General features: G+C 39.8%; 1 protein-coding gene across 3 annotated transcripts in view; it reads right to left on the reverse strand.

Moving 5' to 3' along the window:
* The window catches only part of Edil3 (EGF like repeats and discoidin domains 3), a 434,158-nt gene extending 420,630 nt beyond the window's left edge, over positions 1 to 13,528 (reverse strand). For all 3 annotated transcript variants that reach the window (XM_041663625.1, XM_041663624.1, XM_041663623.1), the window contains exon 1: positions 13,112 to 13,528. In XM_041663625.1, coding sequence (XP_041519559.1) covers positions 13,112 to 13,178 — 67 coding nt within the window. In that variant the 5' untranslated portion in view covers positions 13,179 to 13,528. The remainder of the gene's footprint in view (positions 1 to 13,111) is intronic.
* Positions 13,529 to 16,094: the final 2,566 nt, after the last annotated feature.

Below are 16,094 nucleotides of genomic sequence, written 5' to 3' on the forward strand. Positions count from 1 at the left end.
TATACTTGAAGCTATTAAACCACAATGATATCAGTGTACGGTCTTACCTTTCCAGTATATAAACCTTTAGATTTCTTTAAACTTTAAGAAAAGTTGCTTTGTATAAACACATAAAGCCTCTCTATTTATGAGATAATTCAACTACTGTAAGTTTAATGTGCTAAATCTCTAGGCTAAGGATTGTGGGAAGGAGAAATACCTGGACCAGTCTAATAAATCAACTCCCCTTTGAGTCACTATTTACTTTTGCAGCCTCTAACTACATAACATTGCTACTCACAAAAACATTCAGATTTGAAAAAGCACAGTGTCTTTTCCAGACTGTTCTGTTTCCTTCCTTGCTAAAAGTCAGTGAGTTGGAACTCATGGCATTCATCTTTACTTCCTGCTATGTCTACTTTATGTCTTCCTGATGGTTACCACATCCCCTCATTCCTTAGTTCCCCTCTTTTCTCATCCTTGCCACCATTTCTCATCACACATATATTTTGTTTGTATCACCCTGATATTCATGACTTTTCAAATAATTGACTTGCTGTCTTGAGACTTTTTCTTCCATTTTGTCTTCAGTCTTCCTTCTAGTTATTCCCATGGTTGTGCTCCAAAATTTGTAATTGGCAAAATTACTCTCATATTGCATTCTGTAAATGACTCTATATTCTGAGTTAATCTGCCTCTTCTTTTCTGCTTCATTTCTCTCCAGAGTCCCATTAAACCTTAGCCAAACTCAGACTTATGGAATGTGGATCTTACAGTCTCTCTTTTCTCTCTGTCTTTTTAAAATATATTTATTGATTTACTTACATCCTGACCACAGCCTCCCCTCCCTTCTCTCCTCCCACGTCTTCTCTTAACTCCCCCTCCTCCATATTCTCTCAGAAAGGGGCAGGCTCCCATGGGCATCCGCAAAGCGTGGCATATCAACCTGCCTTAAGATCAAGCACCTACCCCTGTATTCTGACTTGGCAAGGCAATTCAGCATGAGGAATCAGTTCCCCAAAGTCAGCCAAAGCACCAGGGATGAAAATATATTAGCACCAATTAGCGTTGGACAGGAACAGAACTTTGGAAATGACTTTATTTATATGTTTGATGATAGCAAAAGTAGTGAAATTATCCAGGCAAATAAATCAATGGAGAAATTCTTCATGAGTGATTTTTTTCCCCCAAGATGATTAAATGCAGTGACCAGGAAGGGAAAGAAGAGCAATAGGAGAAAAAATTACTGTGGTGACCACAAATGGAAGTACAGAACGTGGAAAATGAAAGGCAGAAATTGAGGCATGGAAAGATGAGAAATGCAAAACACTTGCAGCTGAGTGATTTCAGTTTATTCAAAAATTCTACTGACGGATGTTTCTAGACATTATCTAAATCACAGAGATGGAAACCATCAGAGGTAGGCATGAACAGATGGCATCTCATTTGGTGATATGATATGAGGGGATGGGTGACAGAGCAATACGAAGATAGTTAAGAGCTACTGAAAGCACGTGGAATACTTTTGGAAAATGAAAACCAGTCAACATCTTATCTTCTCATTCTAAAAACTGAGGACAAAGCAGAACTCCTACGTACCTTAGTCACAGATGTGGGACAGTTGTGGGCAGCTGGAGTCAATCACAAGCCCTCCCTCTTCTGTGAAGGGAAGGTCATTGGAGCTATTAGATCTCAAGTTCTCTTTGAATTGTTATTATAATGCTGGGGAAAGAACTCAGAGCCTCAGCATGCTTCTAATCTTCCTCAGGCTTTAGATTGTTTTGTTGTTGTTGTTTTTAATAAACAAAGTAAATTATGTCCAGGTGTTGTCTGTAGAAAACTTAAGATGGTGTTCGATCCCTGGAACTGGATTTACAGACAGATTGTATGAGCCACCAAATGGGTGAGGGAAGTTTTTGTCTTTTGGGGTAAATGCTCTTAGCCAATGAGAATCTCTTCAGCTCTAGTTATTAAAGACAGTGTCACACTGTGTAGCCTTGAATTTGTGATACTCCTGTTTCCTCCTCAATGTATGGACCACATATACTTGGTCATTTGATTTTTTTATTAGGTTATATGGAAACAAAATTAAATGAGGTGCGTTAGATATAGATTTGTCACACATATGTTTATGGTAAGTTAAAAAACTTTTATTAAAGCGACAAAAAATAAAAACTGTGTTGTCTTTCAAAATCACTTTGCAGTATGTTATGTAATTGAAATTCTAGAAAAATTAAATCACTATACATTGTGTTTAATAACACTGAACTCAAACAAAGGATTGGCAGAATTCTAGAAGACAATCATAAAAATCATGCTAGGATTACACTGAATGGCAAGATTTGGCCAAAACTCTGTGTTGTGAACCATTTCCCAAGGGTTCCTTTTCTTCTGCCATCCTCAGTATCATTAATAGCAATGTGCACTAAAGGACACATTATTAACTCTTTTTGTCTAAAGAGAAATTTAGTTCATTTCTACAAAAGGGGAAGGCTTTATGACACTTTTCTTTTTAAATTTTAATTTATTAAAATTTTCTTTTAATGGATAATTTGTCTAATGTGTTCTTGGATTCGGTTTGCCAGTATTTTGTTGAGGATTTTGCGCAGATGTTCATGAGCAAGATTGGCCTGTAATTCTCTTTCTTGGTTGAGTCTTTGTGTGGTTTTGGTATTAGAGCAACTGTAGCTTCATAAAAGGAATTTGGCAATGACTCTTCTGTTTCTATATTGTGAAATACATTAAGGAGTATAGGTATTAGCTCTTCTTGGAAGTTCTGGTAGAATTCTGCATTGAAACCATCTGGTCCTGGGCTTTTTTTGGAAGGGAGGTTTTTGATAACAGCTTCTAATTCTTTGCGACTAACAGGTCTATTTAGATTGTTCACCTGGTCCTGGTTTAACTTTGGTATATGGTATTTATCTAAAAAAGTGCCCATTTATTTTACTTTTTCCAGTTTTGTGGCATACAGGCTTTTGTAATAAGATCTAATGATTCTCTAAATTTCCTCTGTGTCTGTGGTTATGTCCCCCTTTTCATTTCTGATCTTATTAATTTGTATATTCTCTCTCTGCCGTTTGATTAGTTTGGATAGGGGTTTATCAATCTTGTTGATTTTCTCCAGGAACCACCTTTTTATTTCATTGATTCTTTGGATTGTTTTCTGTGTTTCTATTTTATTGATTTCAGCCCTCAGTTTGATTATTTCCAGTGTTCTACTCCTCCTGGGTGAGTCTGCTTCTTTTTTTTCTAGAGCTTTCAGGTGGGTTGTTAAGTCTCCAATGTGTGCTTTCTCTGTTTTCTTTAAGTGGGCACTCCATGAGTTTGTAGGCTTTCTGGGGGTAGCATTGGAGTACTACTCAGCGGTAAAAAATAGTGACTTCTCGAATTTTGCATGCAAATGGGTGGAAATAGAAAACACTATCCTGAATGAGGTATCCCAGACCCCAAAAGAGGAACATGGGATGTACTCACTCATAATTGGTTTCTAGCCACAAATAATGGTCATTTAGCCTATAATCTGTGATCCTAAAGAAGCTAAATAAGAAGGTGAACCCAAAGGAAAACAAATAGTTGTTATCCTGGGTATGGTAAGTAGACAAGATTGCCGGGAAAAAAATTGGGAACTTGGGGGTGGGGTGGGACAGGGGTAAGGGGAGATGGGGAGAGAAAAGTAAGAAGGGGAGAATGGGGGGAACTTGGGGAAACGGGATGATTGGGAGAAAGGAAGGTTGGATAGAGGAGCAGGGAATCACATAACTTAATTAAGGGAGCCATCTTAGGGTTGGCAAGAGACTTGAACCTAGAGGTGCTCCCAGGTGCCCAGGGCGATGTCCCCAGTTAGCTCCTTGGGCAGCTGAGGATAGGGAACCTGAAATGACCCTATCCTATAGCCATACTGATGAATATCTTGAATATCACCATAGAACCTTCATCTGGCGATGGATGGAGATAGAGACAGAGACCCACACTGGAGCACTGGACTGAGCTCCCAAGGTCCCAATGAAGAGCAGAAGGAGGGAGAACATGAGCAAGGAAGTCAGGACCACGAGAGGTGCACCCACCCACTGAGACAGTGGGGCTGATCTATTGGGAGCTCACCAAGGCCAGCTGGACTATGACTGAAAAAGCATGGGAAAACCGGACTCTCTGAACATGGCGAACAATGAAGGCTGATGAGAAGCCAAAGACAATGGCACTGGGTTTTGATCCTGCTTCATTTTCTGGCTTTGTAGCAGCCTAGCCAGTATTGATGTTCACCTTCCTAGATCTGGATGGAGCGGGGAGGACCTTGGACTTTCCACAGGGCAGGGAACCCTGACTGCTCTTTGGACTGGAGAGGGAGGGGGAGAGGATTGTGGGGAGGAGGAGAAAAGTGGGAGGAGGGGGAGGGAAATGGGAGGCTGGGAGGAGGCAGGAATTTTTTTTCTTTCAATAAAAAAAATTCTTTTAAAATTATTTAATATTTTAAATAATTCCCCAAGCATACATTTCATATTCTAAAATAATAATATATTAATTGGTTGTTGGATAGGATATAAGTGTTTATTAAATAATAAAATTAGAATATATCTATATGATATGCAGTGTATAACTTATTGCCATACAAGATCATTTGGTAGTTATAGGGAAAAGTGTAGATTTAATCTAGAACATTTTTGAAGTTTTCAAATAAACTTTATTATAAGACAATTGCAAGGAAATAAAACATTGAACACCCAAATTAACCGGTCCCAAATTCTCTATAACTTAATGACTGTATATATAACTATAATTTCCATCAAAATGGAAGCTATGAAGCTTCACATTGAAATTTTAGATTTACAATATTAAGTTTATTTTATTCAACTGGCCACTAACAATGAAAATATCTGGGTCAGAATTGGAATATATATATATATATATATATATATATATATTTTATATTTTTTCCTTATTTTATGTCCATACCTATGTTCATTTCTTTCTCATGACCGGATATATTATTTATTCTACTTTCTTCATGTTGTACTTTAGTTCCTAATTTACAGATGACTTAGTCCTATGTGATCATGGAAGTTATCTTTATATTCATTTTATTATTAATTTGTCAAATATGTAGTGCTTGCCTGGTTGAGTTAGGAGAATCATAACTGATATCTCTAACAGAGCAATGTGTAGGATGCATCTCTTAGACTTATTCACCCTACTTCACAAACATCCCTCAGTAAAAGACTCTTGTTGACTTGATTACAATGATGCTCATGTTGTCATGATGGCAGTCTTCATAGAAAAAGACGGAAGAATAAAAAATAGGATTATGACTGAACAATCTTAGCTTTTTTGGAAAATTGCAGATACAAAGAGCACCAGAACATGTGTCTAATAAAGGAATCTTTTGTTTTGTAGTCACATTTCTCTGAATTGAAGACATAACAAGCATAAAAGCCCCTTATATCCTGTCTGTTATTAACAGCATTCTTTCTAAACCAGTGCTCTCTCTTCCAGAAGAGTTAAAAAGTATGTTAAAGGAGATTCATTCTAAACACAGATTGTACGAAATGGTTACATATAATGAGGAACATGCACTTTTAGATTTTTAGAAACTGTCTTTGGTGTGTGTGTGTGTGTGTGTGTGTGTGTGTGTGTAGATTGCTATTCAAAATGTGCACTTACAAGGCTGGAAAGCCTTGGCAGGTAAGAGCCCATGTTGTCATTGTATAGGATTCAGGTTAGTTCCTAGAATCCATGTGGTAGCTCACCATAAGCCAGTTCTAGGGGAACTGACAACCAGTCTTGGCTGCTGTGGTCTCCAAACACACACGTAATTCACATACACACATGAAGAAAATATAAACATCGTGTAGGAGAACTGTCTGTATCCTGTCAATTACATTTTAAATAAACGCTGATTAGCCAGGCAGGAAATATAGGCGGGAAAACCAGACAGGAAGTAAAAATGATGAAATGAGAACAGGGGAATTCTGGGAAGGAGGAAGTTGGTTCCTCCCACTCCTGCCCAGATCACTGAAGCAGCAGGATGTGATCTGCCTCACTGAAAAAAGGTACTGAGCCACATGGCTAACATAGATCAGGAAAATGGACTAATCAAGATGTGAGAGTTAGCCAGTGAGGAGCTAATGGACCAATCAGCTTATAATTTATGGAGACCTATGTGTGATTTTCTTTGGGGCTAAACAGTTGTGGGGTAAAGGGCAGGAAAGAAACAACAAACAAGCCAGGGCCCTGCTCTTGTTACATAAACATGAACATAAAATAAAAATATATGAATTTAAAATAATAATAATAAAAAGCCAAATGTGTATTTGCTTTCTAAAAACAGTGAGTGTGTATGGTTGTGGGTGATATATCCATGCAATATAAGAAACATTAAAAACCCATTTTGATGTTTTTGTAACTGTTGATTTATTGTTTTACCTATAGTATGGTAATTCAATAAGGTGAAGAGAGTATCGTATCAATAAATGAGAATTTGGAATAAAAATATTAAAGCATCTGAATGGTAAGCTGCTTTTGTTTCTTATTATAAAACATTCCAAGATTAAACACACACACGTGTATATAATATATATAGGAAAAATTATGTGATTACAATTGGAGAAACATATATGTTGGCAAAAGATTAACACATATTTACAATTGACAGACATACTCAACCCAGAAACATTACTATTATAACAAAGGGAATTGATCCATTTGTTTAAAAAAATATTCTTCAATTTAATATTTCCACTTGACTATTTGGGATTTTCTTGCTCAAATGTCAGGAAAACATTTTACTATGATTGACCTCATAATCTCCAGTATGAGCAAAATCTAAACAGTCATCGTGAGCTCAGTGGAGGAAGGGATTTAAGGGATTATTTTTCATTCTAAAAATAAACCACTTTGTCAAATACGAAGCAGAAACCTTCAGGATTGTACAGCAACCTAATCCCATTTAAAGATTGCCTCCAACCTAAGCCCATCTCATGTCACCAGAGAGGAAACAAGGGCCTTCCTACTTATGAATAAATAAGTGATCAGGCACTTGGATACAGAACTGTTTCAGAGAGCAGAAGGAGTAGAGGAAGTGTATCTGTCAGCATAATAACAATCTCATCCTGAAATGCTGTACTGTGACAGAGCCTTCACTGACACTCTTCTAGTTAAATCTCTGTGTTCACTGATGCACAGGCATCCCTGTTGGACAACCAACACTGTCACTACCTATGTATCAGTACATGTTTAAACGGATAGCAGTAGTACATTGTCTTCAGAAATGTAGCCCAATATCTTTAAGTCACCTTATCTGAATTCTGAAACCGACTATTTTTCTGTAAAGCAAAATTGTTTTCTATCAACTTCATTTGAATATTCTAGGTAAAATTTTACAAAAAAAAAGTTTTCTATAGAATAGTTACCTAGCAAGTACATTTCTCGGATGTTTAACTCCTTCACAATAAAGCAGATTTCTTAAACATATTGCAGAAAAATATTTTATCGTGTGTATGTGTGTGTGTGTGTGTGTGTGTAAATACTTCAACGCTTTTATACCCACAAATGGTTACAGAAAAGTTAGTCAGGGAATTTCAAAGTCAAGGGAAACATATTTTAAAAATAGAATATCTAATCTAAATCCCAAATGTGAATTCCATGCTATGTGGTCAAGAGTTTCTCATTCTTTGCTCTATGTTTTCGACTATGTGTTCCATGGATGGAGCTGTGAGCAAGTGACTTCTGCACTGTTAGCCACACAAGTTTAACTGCCCAGTTGATAGTTTTAGGCAAGACTGTGTGATCAAAGTGAGAAATACAACCCTTGAGTTGTTCTTCAATTCAGATACTAATTGATAGTCACTGTTCTAAATCTCAGGGATTGAGAAAGAGGGCACTGTGCTCTCATTTTCAGTTTTCTTCTTCCAAAAATAAAAATGACAAAATCATAGTGTTTTGTAACTGTACAGTCTTTTAATAATGAGGAAGAAAGGTCAAATTGATTTTGTCTTGAATGTTGTTTCCTAGTTACAACCCACCAAAGTAGTGGGAGGGAGAAGAAAAAAGTAAAATGGGAGAGACAGAATTGAGCATATTCTTTCTGACTTTAGGAAATGTTAGCACAGAAATAATGCCACAGAAAAGAGATCTGATATGTTAATGGCACATAAAATTTTGACATAACTAATAGCAATATATAATACATATTTAAAAAATATATCAACAGATGAAAATGGACAAAAGTTTGATAAATATAAATTAAAAATAATTTTGAGTATCTTATAGACATTGTTAAATAATAGCCATATTATATGTATTAATAACTGCCTGAAAGGTATAAAGAAATGACTAATCTACCTGTATTTAGTCCCCTTTGGCCATATTATTTATATTAGTGAAAGAATTGCAAGTTTTGCAAAGGCACCACTGTAGAAAAAGGATAGGCACTGAGAATTTTCCAAATAACAGATGTGTACAAAGACGGATGAATGTGTAAATACATGTAAATCGGTATAGCAGAACAGGACGTATACATATGAAACAGAGTAGGCATGGAGAAGAAACTTAGAAATCATGCTAGAAATTCCATGAATAATTGTTTGGCCACAAGTCCATCCACATTCTATGTCTATTTCCTTGGAAGGCACTAACAAACACTTTGGGAAAGTGATGGGTTCCCCAAAATGTAAGATTTTTGTTTGTGGCACCTGTGACTCTAAGTTAAAATTCTACAGGTAATGGTATCAGTCCTGACAATTCACCCATTCTGTCTTTCTCAAGGACTGAAGAGAAATATCATTTGTTTCATAGACAGGATAAAGTATTTTATGTAGATTTGCAGACTAATATTTTTTATTTACCTCTTTTGCTTCTTTCAAAGGTCTTTAAAAAATATCTGCATTGATTATTCTGACACCTGCTGGTGAGGGCACAGTGGATTTCAATTTTTTTCCCTTCCACAACTATGGAACCAACCGTTTTCCTGCATATATTCAGAAACAATTAAGTGGTGATTTATAGCATCCATAGTAACTACACAAAACCTTTTAATTATTACCCCCCACTTCACAATGGCCTTCCTTTGAATTTGTTCAGAAATGCATTTACTTTGATTCGGGAGGTATCCACGTCATTGCACAGGCTGTGAAAAGGCACAAGAGAGGAAGAAATATGCTGGTCTTCTTCCTAAAATCACAGTTAAAATCTCAATAATAATAATGGCATGACTGCTTTTATAGCTTTAAAGCAATGTGCCAAATTTCCAACTAGTTAGCTAATAAAAAGAGCAAATTGATAGCTATGATAGAAGTTTCTAGTACAAATTGTATACCTGCAATGTTACCTATTTTTCACATTTTAGCCTTTTGATTATTTATTTACTTTTGCTTTTGAGATGAGATTATGTTTTTGAAAGTTGTAACCACATCCTTCCCATTCCATTCCCTTTGCTCCTTTCAAATCTGCCCATAAAACCTCCCACTCACAATTAATTCCTGGCTTGAACTGAGCTCAGAAGCCTATATTGGCAAGGATATGATAAAACTGTTATACCATAAATCACACTTAAAGCTATAGCACCTGCAAGTGTGTGCAGTAAACAATACCAGCACCACTTGCTTTCAGTTTAGAAAACTCTCCAAAGCCCTACAAAGTGTACACAAGTGATTGCATATACAGTTAATACTATTATCAGCACCCATTTAAAGGCTGAAACATCTCAACAATAAATTACCCAATTAACAATGTTATCATAATAACTGGCGAGGAAGTAAGAGTTTGGAGTAATTTAGGCACAAAAACCCATTAAGCATGCTTCGTGGTGGTGTTTAATAGCCATGTTCTTTTACTATAATCAGGTATATTTTAATCCTATATATTGCTAGATTTTAATGATTAGTAAAAAAAATCATAACCTAGAGAGATCGGTTAACTTTATTAAAATAGTCATTGAATCCTCTAGATTCTAATGTTATATGGACATTCATCTTAAGATATTTAATGAAAATACAAGCATTTTAATTTAAGGAAGTGTTCAGAAAAGCACTACATCTGCTTATCGGGGGAAATCTTTGTAACTTTAAGATCCAGGAAGGAAGAACAAACTATTTATATTTCACTTCCCCATTTTTATTGTACATATTTTTCCCAAATCATAAATATTTCTAGACAAAATAGATTTGACATGTAAGGAAACATTTAAGAAATAAAGAACTTTATTAGCACCAAAGGTGAGGCTCTATTATATCATGGCATTGCCTGGCACAGCCCAGACGTGGGTTTCAAACTGCCACAGCAGAGTATGCTCACTTAACTGTTACCTTCGTTAGAATCTTTTAAAATTAATTTAAAATGTTTCACCTTGAATATGATGCGAGCACTTATTTCTTAAAGTATAAAGTTAATGACCATGCAAATTAGGTGATGAAAACCCAAAGTACAATAGTAAAATCCCCACAGAAACCTGTTATTTCAGCTTAAACGTCACTATGCTAATCACAGAAGCCTAGCATCATCCGGAGTGAGATTCTTCAGGTATTAATTTCTTCTTATGTAGAATTAACTAAGATCACCATTGATTAAAAGATGGAAATGCAAATGGCAATGATTCATAGCATTTAGGGCATATCTAGAAATTTTTAGATTGTGCCGCTTGCTTAAATACTCCAGGCACAAACTGCAGGCACAGGGACAGATTGCATAAGATGTCACGTGCTTGCTGCAACTGTATGCATGTTATTGGATTTTTTTTAAAGCAATACACAATAATGAATAATTTAGGAGTTAATAAAATATTCAATCTGACTGATCCATTGGCTTAATTTTAAACTAAAGACTACTAATAAAAGGAGTTACCTACCATTATCAAGTTCCAGGCCTGAGTGCCTGTAAACTGGAATCCACACAAAGGGGAAACACTAATTCCTATAAGACATTCGATAAATTATAGATACATGATGGGGGATGGGTAAGAAAAAGAGGAGTAAAATTCAGTGCTAACACTAGCTTCAGTAAGTTTTTCAAAAGTTTAATTGTTTGAACCACCAAGCAAGCTCAGCTCTGCCTTTTGCAGAGGTCTGGGGGAAAGAAAATTCAGAGAGGGACAAGTTTAACAGAAAGAGCTAAGACAAAACAGTTCTTTCTTTCCCAGAAGCGTTCCTCCTCCACCCATAGGGTGGCTTACGAAGGGAAGGACAAGTCTGCTGAAGAATGGAGGGAATAGTTTTCAGGAGCTTTGTCTAGAGGTCTAAATTGGAAAGCCCGGGCAGCATCTCCATGGTCCACTTGACTGGTGGCTTAAACTGTGCCCTCCGTGGGTTGGGCATCTTCAAGACCTCAGCACAGCTCTAGCAACTAGAAGTCATCTGACAAACATGGTTACTCATTAGGTCTTCTAGCCTTCTTGTTACCTTTGATGTGGTTCAGATAGGGGGAGAGGCACCATGTGGGTGCTTGTGGGTGTGTGCCTATTTGTGTGTGTGTGTGTGTGTGTGTGTGTTTGTGTGTGTGTGTGTGTGTGTGTGTTTGGGGTGGAAATGGAGGCGGGGATAGAAGGAGGAGAGGGGAGTGCTTTCAGCTTCCCCAGTTCAGGCATCAAAGTGCAGAAGGAATCAGACAAGAAATAAAAGAAAGGAGAAATAGCAGCTTTGGGAGCCTTTTCTTTTCCTTACCACTGGAGACTTGGCGACCTACTCCAGAATCCTTTCCATAGGCTAACCTTCACTGGAGTGGCTGCCTCTAAGAGGTAACTATCTGGGCTTTTTGGAAAACAGAAGCAAAGAGAGATCTCACACTCACTCCTACACCCAGAGGGCAGGCAAGGGCCACATTGTAGGGCAATAAAAAGACCTGAAGTAGCCACCCCCCTGAGTCCTGAAGGCTATGAGGGCATTTGGCCCTCAACACAGATTTCTGGAGCACAGTTCCCTAAGAGTCTACAGCATATCGGTGGTGCCTTGGTGTAGTACAATATCCATGTAATGCCTAGTCTATTCTCAAAGGGATTCGAGTCAACGCATTTTGTTTTATCCCAAATACTTCTAGAGCCACAGCATTTTGAACCCTTGTAGTGTTTGCAGATCTCCACTTAACGCTGTCTGTGAAGGACAATCTTACATATGGATCTCTCAGAAGAGCCGACTGTCTCCGTGAACACAGAGAGGCACAGACACCCATATCTGGGAACCCCCTCTCCTCTCTCTGTCGGTTCCTGGCTCCAAGTCAGTTCCTGCTGGTAAGGTTCTGATGAGATTTTGTTTTTACAAAGCTTAATGTCTCACAGGACCTGAAAGTCACCGAGACAACTCAGCAGGAGACTCACTGAAGTCCTGCATTTTTTTAAATGCTGTTTTATTTTATTTGCTGGTTCCTATTTACACGAAATAGGAAATTCCGTGTATGGTTAGCCATAAAAGGCATAGGCAGACCATTCCGAACAACTTTTCGGCTCCGGGGCTAGGGCCACATGAAGGTTGGTTGGCACCTTACAGCTGTCTGTTACCAAGAGTTATAGAAGAGAATGCACCTTAATGCTCAGGCCCCCTGGGGGTTAGAAGAGAGGGGAGTTGTTGAGTTGTTGTAATTGATGTCATGCGCCCAGGAGCAGGAAAGGGGAGAAAGGAAGCCAGTGAGTGAGCAGACCTCTCCCCATCTCACTGGCAGCACCAACTCTCAGTATAGGGTCCAGGCTGAGAGACCCCCTTAGCCCCCGCCCTGCGCCAGAGCACTGCAACCAGACTACCGCCCTGCGGTTATCCAAGCTGTGTGAGCACCAACTGGATGATGGCCCCGCACACTTGACACACTTGATCATGCCAGGTCTTATCACAGCCCTACTCACTGTCGTCGACCAGCAATAGTCACACTTGCTAACCAGGGTCCTGCAGAGAAATCAGTGGCAAAGGAAGCCCAGGATGAATAGCCCCCTCTCACCCTTCAATCTGTTTTTTTAGATCACACCCTCTTCCCAGACTCAGCCCGGGGCACTCTACTCGGACTTTGCTAGCACTTTCTCTGGGTATCCAGGGTGCGTCGCCTCCTCCCTGGCGCTCCCCACTCCAAGCACGCACTGAAGACCCACTGTGGTCGCTTGAGCGGCATTTCCAAAAGGCTCTTCCCGCCAGTCCCTCATCCAGCGACCCCTTCCCAGTCAACTCACCTTTGCCGAACTGGGGCACACCGAGGCTGAGTCCAACCAGAAGCCAGACAGCTACCAGGCGCTTCATGATTCCTGAGGTGACCCGGGAAGGTCCGGGTCGTAGTGGAGGGCACTGTAGGCGAGGTGGCCCTGCAGGACAGCAATAGACCCCGCCCCTGTCAGAGATTCAAGAGGACGTCTTCTTCCCGCAGCGCTTGCTCAAATTCTTGCGAAAGGGCGAATAAGAGTGATGGCCCCGCGAGAAAGGGTGTCGTCCCCCCGCTTCTTCTGCGCTGGGGTGCGCGGAGGTGGATGCGCTGGAGAGCGACTGGAGCTCAGTGGGCGCTGCGGGTGGGTCCTGGTCTAGGCGCTGCGGGCGGAGCGAGGGCTCTCTGGGTTCCCGGCTCTCCGACTTTGGTGCGCGCACCGCGGGCGAAGCAGCCAGCAATGACTCCGGCTCACGCTGCCGCCGCGGCTGCCGCGGCTGCGGGGCTTCTGACTTGGAGAACAATGAAGCATAAGCTGGAGGGGAGCGAGCCTCGGGCCAAGAGCGCACTGTGTACAAACAGTGGCGGCGCGCGGGCGCGCGTGTGAGACTGAGCCTGGCAGGCTGACTCTGGGCTCCCCCGGCGTCCGCCCCCCTGCCCTCCCTCTTCTTATTGCCTGCTCCAATCTCAATCCCCCTCTGCCCCCCTCCCCTCCTTGGAAGGTGGCTCCTTCTACTGGAAGAGAAAGGGAGACAGCGGCAGCCACACCCTGGTACCTGCCACTGTCTGTTAAGTTCCTATATTGCTTGAGCCTTCTCCACACATGATGGAAACTCTAGGGTTAGGGGAACGCAAATGATGTCTCAAAAAAAAAAAAAAGTGTTGATTCCAGGGTTTGTTTTATAGTTAACCCTGCAAAGGAGTCCTCCCAACTTCGGGACTGCCAGGAAAAGAAGTTAAGAGATTTCACAAAGTGGCTCTTGAAGCCTCAAGCAGGGTGAAATCCAACACTGTTGAAAGAAGTGTTCCGATTCCTCATAAGGAGCCAGACCCTGATCAGGCTGGGCAGGCAGCTGCTTGGTTGTTCTGTATGCAAATCAGTAAGCTCAGGACTGGGGAGGAAGGTTGTGGGCTCATCTGCTCCCAGTGGAAAAGGGGAAAAAAATCAAGTAGGAGGGCCTATAAGCAGGACATCTGTTTCACATGAGAAAACGAGAAGAGTGTGGGGACATGGCAGAGAAACAGAGGAGAGAGCAGATTCTTGACGCATCACTCAGGTGGATCAAATTTCGCTGCTCCCCACCAAAACTAAAATAAATGGGCTTATTTTGCACTGAAAGTGATTGAACCAAAAATACAGCCTCTGGCTTACAATCGGGCTTTCTCCTCTGTTTTCGGTTAGAATGATTGCTTACTGTAGATTCAATTCTTGCAGTACCAAGCACCAAAATGAAACAGAGGATTCTGTGCCCTCCCAAATCACTGTTAGGGAGGGAGACGGGAGGACAGAAACACATGCACAGAGCAACTGAAGAAAGCATTCAGTCTACAGGATTAGATGCTGAAAGGGAACAACCATGAGACCTCCTCTTCATTTTTTCCTCAAGTCCTAGGAACCTCAACTTCTACCATCTTTCTGGTGCTTGAAGTGAAATCAAGGATGGAAGCTATGAAAAACAATTGAAAAACAACACCAAATGACTGCTAGGGAGGGATCATTGTATCATAGCGAAACATCAACCACAAAACCAATGTATCTCCTGCTGTGTTTGTAAGGAAGGTAACACATGTTTAAATAGTTATCTTGCCAAGGAAAAGAAGATGCACTTATTGACTGTGTACTTTCATGCTTAAGCCAGTCCCTGTTGGAACAGTATTGTTCAGAGTTCTAAACTCATTCTTCTCAATCACAACTCTACTTCTTGGCCCCTGACTATAATTTAACTCTGAAAGTGCACTCATGCTGTGACATGTGCTTTACAAAAGACCTCTCCAACTTGTGAAATGACATGTCACTTTTAAAGGATTACTTCTAAAATATATGGCAAATTCTAAACTACGGAGTCTGAACCCACTCTGCATAAGATAGCCAATGAGAGGCAATAGGATAAAAAATGTGTTTTCTTTCTTATTCCTTTACTATTTCTACTTTTCTAATAATTTATGATATGATACTAAGAAGCCTGTCAAGATTTTAATGTTTTTCTGCAAAATGTAGACTACTAAACACACCCCTTTTTATTGTTTTTATTGAGCTATACATTTTTCTTCGCTCCCCTTCCTTCCTCCCCCTCTCCTGTGACTCCCATGTTTCTATTATACTCAAGAGTTCTTGTCTTTTTCTCCTTTCTAAGTAGATCCATGTGTCTCTCTTAGGGTCCTCTTTGTTGTCTAGTTTCTCTGGGGCTGTGGAAAGTAGGTTGGTTATTTCTTTGCTTTGTGCTACTTATGAATGAGTACATATTATATTTGTCTTTCAGGGTCGAAGTTACCTCACTAATATGTTTTTTTTCCTAGATCCATCCATGAGCATGCAAATTTCAAGATGTCATTAGTTTTTACTGCTATATAGTATCCTATTGTATAAATTTGCCACATTTTCTTTACCGATTCTTTGATTGAGGGGTATCTAGGTAGTTTCCAGGTTCTGTCTATTACAAATGGTGCTGCTATGAACATGGTTGAGCACATGGCAGAACTGGCCTTTGGGCAAAGACATGCCCATACCTCAACCACTGACTGAGATACAGAGCGTACATCAATGGATAAAACAGGACTGTCATATCCTGTCAAAACAGGGTAAGATAGTTTTGAAAAGTTGCTTGCCTTTGAAAATGGTAAGTCAGTTATGTTAGGCCTTAGCCAAAGTTGGTTGCTTCAACGCTGCAAACATGACTTTGGGTGATTGCCCAGGTAGCTAGTTGTCTCTGTGATTTGTTGCATGTTTTGGAAGTTGTTTTACTGAACTTCCTAATTACCCAGGTAACATCATTTCCCTTCTCAGATCTTCGATGGGG

The sequence above is a fragment of the Microtus oregoni genome, unplaced genomic scaffold (genome assembly GCF_018167655.1).
Source record: "Microtus oregoni isolate MIOR12 unplaced genomic scaffold, Mior012 000014F_ref0000157, whole genome shotgun sequence".
NCBI classification, from domain to species: domain Eukaryota; kingdom Metazoa; phylum Chordata; class Mammalia; order Rodentia; family Cricetidae; genus Microtus; species Microtus oregoni.